The sequence below is a fragment of the Oncorhynchus keta genome, chromosome 7 (assembly GCF_023373465.1).
Source record: "Oncorhynchus keta strain PuntledgeMale-10-30-2019 chromosome 7, Oket_V2, whole genome shotgun sequence".
In the NCBI taxonomy this organism is placed as follows: domain Eukaryota; kingdom Metazoa; phylum Chordata; class Actinopteri; order Salmoniformes; family Salmonidae; genus Oncorhynchus; species Oncorhynchus keta.
Window position 1 is genome coordinate 27,318,594 of NC_068427.1, and position 7,841 is coordinate 27,326,434.

Here is a 7,841-nt window from a genome sequence, read left to right on the forward strand (position 1 = left end):
CTAATATAATAAATGTGGCAAAAACGAATGTACGCATGAATAAATCAATTTCTATAGGTTCCAAAATATGTTTTACAATTGTATATGTTTTACAAAAGCACCAAGATGGTGGCACCGTGGCTTCAATTTAGCGGCCACTATCGGTATTCTAGTGTATATAAACCACTGCTCAAAACCTAGCTTACCAGCCAGCTAGCTGTAGCTAGCGTTCCGAACTAACATTATCCAAATCCAGTTGGTTAGCTAGTAGCTACCTTCTCTCTGTCAACAGGTTTTTCAGGTTCTTTCTTAAATTCTTATTGTGTTACTCTTGATTCCACAGCCATGCTTGACAGCGTTTGATAATCTAGCTAAATTGTAAGTGGAACATTCAACGAGTAGCAGCAGAAAATAAATACTCGTCGCGTGCTGATGACGTCGGAGAAACTGTATAAAACAGCCTCCTCGACGAATCACGCCACTGGAAAATTACAACGAGGCCACAAAAAGTCCCTTTACTAATTTGCCAACAGCCACCATTTTGGGAGTCAGAATTGTATTGGAAAACCACCACCCTTTGGGCCTTATTATGGTACACACGTGCGTGGTGGCTGGCTGTCGGAATAGAAGAATACCAGGCACATCATTGTCTTTTTACCGTTTCCCACGCGATCCCGACAGAAAGCAGCGTTGGATAGCTGCTGTGAACCGAGAAGGCTGGCTGCCAAACGACGGGAGCAGGTTGTGTAGTACTCATTTCATCTCAGGTGCGCAGCCAACGTTGTCAATAAAACAGTCCATAAATGAGCAATGTGCAATTCAATTCACTTTTGAAGTTTTCCCAACCAGCACCTGACCACCATATTAAACGTTACTGCTATTCTTAACTTTTTTTGTACTAGAAATCACTGCAGCTGTATGTTCTGTGATTGTGCATGATGCCTCACTAAAGTTTCTCCCTTTTTCTTCAACTCCAGGTAAACAGGTGAAGAATCCACGCTCGCCGGACTATGTTCCCTCTGTATTTACATCAGCTCCCCTATCCCCGGAGTCAGAAATTAAGGAAGAGACTGCTGCCTTTGAAATCTCAGACAAGCAGGAAGCCCAAGTGGAGGCTGCCAACGCCTTGCTCTTCCTGCAGGGCCAGGGCAGGTCTGTGGTCGACCAGAGGCCGAGCCAGGTGGACCATGACGTGGCCCAGAGTGCATCCTCATCCTCTAGCAGTGACAATGGTGAGGAATCTGAACTCGTGTCAAGCGACAGCAAAGACAGGGGAGGGAAGCCAGGCAAAAGGTCAGCCGCAGAGCCCGACAACTATGAGGATGTGCTGAAGATCTTGAAGAAGGAGAACCGGGCTCTCCGGGAGTCTGTGGATAAAATGTCACTCTCAGAGACCTCATTCCGGAACGACCCAGAGAAGGTCAGGTTTTACACTGGCTTGCCCAACTACTTTGTATTTGAGACAGTCATGTGGCTCCTTGCACCACACATGAACGGGACCAAGAACATGGTCAAGCTCTCCATGTTTCAGCAGCTGCTGCTGACACTAATGCGTCTCCGGCTTGACCTCAAGAACCAGGACTTGGCCTACCGCTTCGGCGTGAAGGTTGGCACAGTGACCAGGACAGTGCTCAGAATGGTTAACGTCATGTCCACCACACTGGTACCCACGGCTGTCTTCTGGCCCTCCAGGGCTGAGCTCCGCAAGAACCTCCCGGCAGCTCTCCACTCGACGTACCCTGACTGTGCCGTGATCATAGACTGCTTCAGGGTGACCCTGGAGAAACCCGGGTCAGAAGTAAACTTGTTGTGTGTGAGTATCTGTCCTGTCTAATTTGGTATATATGATATATGCTGTGGTAAATATATGCTGTTATGTTATACAGTACCAGTCAAAAGTTTGGACACCTACTCATTCAATTTTTTTTAAAGTTATTTGTACTATTTTCTAAATTGTAGCATAATAGTGAAGACAAACTATGAAATGATACATATGGAATAATTTATTAACCATTTTATATTTGATATTCTTCAAAGTAGCCACCCTTTGCCTTGGTAGCATTGCACACCCTTGGCATTCTCTCAACCAGCTTCATGAGGTAGTCACCTGGAATGCATTTCAATTAACAGGGTTTTAAAACAATCAGTTATGTAGTAACAAGGTAGGGGTGGTATACAGAAGATGGCCCTAATTGGTAAAAGACCAAGTACATATTATGGCAAGAACAGCTCAAATAAGCAAAGAGACAGTCCATCATTACTTTAAGTCATGAAAGTCAGTCAGTCTGGACATTTTTAAGAACTTTCAAAGTTGCAAGTGCTATGCTCTCAGGAAAGGAAGAGCCAGAGTTGCCTCTGCTGCAGAGGATAAGTTCATTAGGGTTACCAGACTCAGAAATTGCAGCCCAAATAAATGATTAAGAGTTCAAGTTTAAAAAAAAAAAATTAATTAAATTTTACCTTTATTTAACCAGGCAAGTCAGTTAAGAACATATTCTTATTTTCAATGACGGCCTGGGAACAGTGGGTTAACTGCCTGTTCAGGGGCAGAACGACAGATTTGTACCTTGTCAGCTCGGGGGGTTGAACTCCCAACCTTCAGGTTACTAGTCCAACGCTCTAACCACTAGGCTACGCTGCCGCCCAAGTAACAGCAGACGCATCTCGAAATCGACTGTTCAGATGAGACTGCGTGAATCAGGCCTTCGTGAGTCCAAAATTTGGAATTTTGCTTCCAACCGCAGTGTCTTTGTGAGACACAGAGTAGGTGAACAGATGATCTCCGCATGTGTGGTTCCCACCGTGAAGCGTGGGGGTGCTTTGCTGGTGACACTGTCTGTGATTTATTTAGAATTCAAGGCACACTTAACCAGCATGGCTACCACAGCATTCTGCAGCGAAACGCCATCTCATCTAGTTTGTGCTTAGTGGGACTGTAATTTGTTCTTCAACAGGACAATGACCCAAAACACACATCCAGGCTGTGTAAAGGCTATTTGACCAAGATGGAGTGCTGCATCAGATGCCTGGCGTCCACATTCACCCGACCTCAACCCAATTGAGATGGTTTGGGATGAGTTGGACCACAGAGTGAAGGAAAAGCAGCCAAGTGCTCAGCATATGTGGGAAGTCCTTCAAGACTGTTGGAAAAGCATTCCAGATGAAGCTGAAGATTATGCAAAAGCTGTCATCACGGCAAAGGGTGGCTACTTTGAAGAAATGTAAATATAAAATATATTCTAGATTTGTTAAACACTTTTTTGGTTACTACATGACTCCATATGTGTTATTTCACATGTCTTCACTATTATTCTACAATGTAGAAAATAGTACAAATAAAGAAAAACCCTTGAATAAATAGGTGTCTAACCCTTTGACTGGTACTGCCTGTCATAATTTAAACCCAGAAACAATTGCTCCTTGAATTTACTTGAACCAGCAGGGGGCGTCAGCAGGGAGCAACACTCTGAAATACATGATAGGCATGGCCCCGCAGGGCGTGGTCACTTTCGTCTCCAGGGGGTCGCCGGGGAGTGTCAGCGACAAGAGCCTGGCAGAGGGGTGTGGCTTCCTGGGCAAGCTCCTTCCAGGAGACGTGGTCCTGGCTGATAAGGATTTGGACATTGGTGAGTCGGTGGCGGCTCATGGTGCCCTGCTGAAAATCACTGGCTGCGATGGCGGAGAGGGGTCTGAAGGGAGCGACTGTGTCTCGCTGACAGACATTTCCCCAGAGAGGCTGAGTGTGCGGAGGCATGTGGAGAGGGTTGTGTCCATGGTGAAACTAAGGTACTCCATGCTGACTGGCCCAGTGGAGGTCCCCTTCACGGCCGCTGAGCGGTCATCCAAAATTTTCACTTTTGATAAGATTGTGCAGGTTGCCTGTGCCTTAAACAACCTGTGTATATCTGCTGCACCCCTAGAGTGACTCACACTAGTGCTGCTCCATACGAGCATTGATAGCCACTTTAATGCTTGAACACTTAAAGAATCTATATTTTGGATGTAAATGGCATGTTGAGAAGTGCCCAGACACATTTCTTGCAAAACTTACCCCAACCAGCGATAGACGTTCTCATGCTCATTCTGCAGTGCCAGTGCGTGAAAAGCCCCAAAATCACCCAAATATGTCCTTTTACTTGTTTTGTAATTTATGTACTTCAGAACTTTATCCGCAACATTTAATTCTGTTTTGTACGGCACAAGAGATACTTCTGTGTGTGCATGTGATGGCTAACATGGAGCAGCCAGGTGGATAGGTTTACCACATCCTATGGAATACAACGTTGTGGTTAAAGTTTGAAATGACACAATTGAATGTGTACAACATCTAAAGACCTGCATCTGAATGCATTTGTTGCTTTTATCCACACACTGGCACTGCAGAACGAATATGAGGTAGGTTATCACTGGTTGGGGTAAGGTCCTCAAAAACAAGTGTCTGGGCATTTGGCCATATGCATCCAAAATATAGATTTAGTTTAAAAAAAAGTGAACTTTTTCTTCAAACATCCTTAGCTCCATTCTACAATTCCACTCGTAGATGCTGGAGAGGGGAACTTTTTATTTGTATTTTTTCAACAGATAACTTTCAGAGGGATATTTGATGGATCCATTTATCACAATATTTTCACTATTACTATTTTTGCCCCTCTGGATGTAACTGAGTGAGAATTTGAATTACTGAGCTCATCAGCATTTTTTAAATGTGGATATATTTCAAATGACATTCCAACAGTTCCAAGTATTCTATGATTGAATGTACATTGTGTTTTTCGACCATTACTTGGTTCTCAGAGACATTTGCGTTACTTTACAATGGATCGAACAGTAGCCTACCGTTTTCCTCAGGTGTTAGTGTTTAGTTTGAAATGCTGGTACTGCTGTAACAAAACAGATGTTTTTACATGACACAATGCCTTCCATTTCATATGAATAACCACGTTTCCATCCATAGTTTTTATGCGAGTAAAGTCATAATGTCTAAAAAAATTCATGACAGTTTTGATGGAACGGGAAGTTTCGGTACAATTTTTATAAATGCTGACAGATAATTTGTTAGTTCGACATGGTGGGATCTTTTAGTGTCAGTAAAATTTATTATTTGAGAAATCGCGGCGAAATGACGCCTTTGTGCTCAAATATTGATATAATAAACATCAAATTGAAGTAAATTTGGAGTCACGTGATGATATGGTTTGTGGTCCTCCCACTACGATTCCGGAAACGATGCCGTTTATTAGGCTATAGATTAAATCAATTATGAACTTCACAGGGTCGTGGAAGTGCACTGTGATCTTGATGCTCCTTTCCAATAAATATCGAGTCTTATTCTGGTGACATGATAGCCGAGGCTTGACTGCCGTTTGACAAATATATTTTTCCTGCTCTTATCCTTAATAATCTCATCACAGCATACCCACACTTTATCTGCGAGCTGTTGTCTAGAGCGCACGTGTCAAGGCCAGAATAGGCACATTTGCTATTTAAAGCCACAGTTTTTGTGACACAATTTTTTGCCAGAGTTGACAATGCGATGGAAACATATTGAACTTTAGATATGTATTCAGTACATGAAAACATATGCGAAAAAGTACATTTTGTGTGTACATCACGCACTGATTTTTATCCGAAAAAAGTACATTTGGTGGGAAAATGTGTATTTCAGTTATGCCGATTCTAGAGTTATTCGTATGAAAATATGTCACCAATTGGATAGAAATATAGATAATGTCAACTGTCCTCAAAAAGCACTAGTAATGTAGGCTAACACTTTGTCACTTATGTTGTGGTTTATGCATTCTCTGAGCATGAGTTAAGTCTGTTCTTTTTTCACGTCCAGTTTGTTCATGTTAATAGTGCTGACGGATGTCAGTCTGCAAGCATAGTCTGTGTATGGTCTTTGGTTCTGTTGATTGAGAGGTACTGGGAATTTAATGGTGCAGTTTAGGTGCCTCTTTGTAGAATCTGAGAGTTAAATACTTTCCCACTTGTCTCTAACATGTAGGCTAAGCATTCCCGAACAGTCCCATTACATCAGAATGTTGAAAAAATGAACTTACATTTAATTTCCGTGTGTCTAAGGTAATCTGATACAAAATCCAGAGGGAAGTGTTATAAACCCGACCTTCAGTACGCTGGTCTGTATATCGGTTGAATTTTTAATACCAATTCAATTCGCATGTGACAAACGTTTGGACAATATGGTGGCGAACACTTACCGCAGATAGCGAAGAAACGTGCTTCGGACTCCTACATTTGGTTACATTAGGCTACTATTGTTAAGTGGCTGTTCCACTGGATGTCATAAGGTGAATGCACCAATTTGTAAGTCGCTCTGGATAAGAGCGTCTGCTAAATGACTTAAATGTAAATGTACATTAGGCTATTGTTTACATATTGTGCATCACATGCAATGCGTCAAAAGAGATTATTATTTTTTAAAGTCGCGTAAACAACACTACTGTGGATACCCTACCACCACCCATCCGACTCCCAAAATACGCTAAAACGGATGCGCGCACATACACCACCTCATTACGGAGTCCTACTAGGAAGACTACATTTACGTTCAAGAGGACTGCCATGAGCATGATGCTGCCCATTTGCCTATAAAGTAGCTATTTTGTTTGAATATAGAAGGTGATGTGTAGGAACTTGAATATTTGAGTGATATTTCTGCTGTGTGCATCCTTGGGATGATGCGGCGCACTCTACGCTGATAAACCTATTCTTTGCCATGTTTACAGCCCTATTCGGACGGGTATTACTAGAGATGTTGGTTTTGTAATTATCCAAACATGTGCATTATTCCAGAGAACGATTCACACAGGATTAGTTTTTCCAAATTGTCCCCTGTAATTCTTAATTTTTTTCCAAAGCCAGTAGGTTTTTATTATAGGCGAGAATGTCAACATGATAGATATGCGACACGTGATTGGCTGCCAAATGTTTAGGTCTCCCCATAAATTTACATGGATGAAGTGTGATCATAATCATTATTTTAGCGATCCATCCATGGTAGACGTCCTTACTAATGCACCACATCTAGCTGATTTGAAATGCTGGACCGTATTTGCACTTGACTATTTATGGATGAGAGTGAAGTTGCCATTTCTAAAAAAGTTTAATGGGGATGCTGCTTTGCGATCTATTGCCTAGGACAGGGCTCTCCAACCCTGTTCGTGGAGAGCTACCATTCTGTAGGTTTTCACTCCAACCATAATCTAGCGCATCCGATTCAATATTTAGCTGGTTGATAAACTGGATCAGGTTAGTTACAACTGGGGTTGGAGAGAACCTACAGGACCGTAGCTCTCCAGGAACAGGTTTGGAGAGCCCTGTCCATGGACATCAATAGCCAGGCAGGGTTGTATTAAATGAGCGATAGACAATACTTTGTATTGCACATTTAGGCCTAATTTAAACTGATGCATTTGGCGATGTTCAACTTCAATTCACTGAGCCTAATATAAACTTTATTCTACTTTTGAATTTACGAGGCATTGCTAAATATAGCCTGCGCGCACGTTTCTGACCGTTTCTGTCTGCCCCGATTCTCTCCCTCGCCTGCGCCTCTTTCTCTTCACTATGAACAACGCCAGTGTTTGGTCTTCTGTCTGTTGCATGTAGAATAGTTTATCTACTAATTGATATCCCCTACTATAATGAACATGCGCAAGCCAAGAAATTGCGAAATACAGCATTGCGATAGCCTAAATCGTTTGATTACGGATCTGACAGTTTGCCTATTGGCCGAGATGTCTGGCTGTGCACCTCCACCATTCGCTCTCATGCTAGCTCGCTCTTTCTTTATTTTCTGTGAAAGAAAGTTTTTTCTCGAAATAGACTACGGAAAATAGTTT

At 42.4% G+C, this 7,841-nt stretch overlaps 1 protein-coding gene across 2 annotated transcripts; it reads left to right on the forward strand.

Moving 5' to 3' along the window:
• The first annotated feature begins 444 nt into the window (after positions 1 to 444).
• Positions 445 to 5,150, forward strand: LOC118386252 (uncharacterized). 2 transcript variants are annotated; one of them, XM_035773837.2, is made up of 3 exons: positions 445 to 746; positions 957 to 1,792; positions 3,422 to 5,150. In XM_035773837.2, the coding sequence occupies exons 1-3, from the start codon at positions 569 to 571 to the stop codon at positions 3,902 to 3,904; spliced, it is 1,497 nt and encodes a 498-aa protein (XP_035629730.1). In that variant the 5' UTR covers positions 445 to 568; the 3' UTR covers positions 3,905 to 5,150. The 2 variants fall into 2 exon arrangements, with proteins under 2 accessions (XP_035629730.1, XP_035629729.1); XM_035773836.2 differs by having other exon boundaries at positions 446 to 746; positions 3,419 to 5,150.
• The last annotated feature ends 2,691 nt before the right edge of the window (positions 5,151 to 7,841 follow it).

Coding starts and splice junctions, on each gene's coding strand:
- LOC118386252 (XM_035773836.2), top strand. CDS start 569: ATGGTACACACGTGCGTGGTGGCTGGCTGTCGGAATAGAAGAATACCA. Junction 747..956: donor TAGTACTCATTTCATCTCAG/GTGCGCAGCCAA, acceptor CTTCAACTCCAG/GTAAACAGGTGAAGAATCCA. Junction 1,793..3,418: donor CAGAAGTAAACTTGTTGTGT/GTGAGTATCTGT, acceptor TACTTGAACCAG/CAGGGGGCGTCAGCAGGGAG.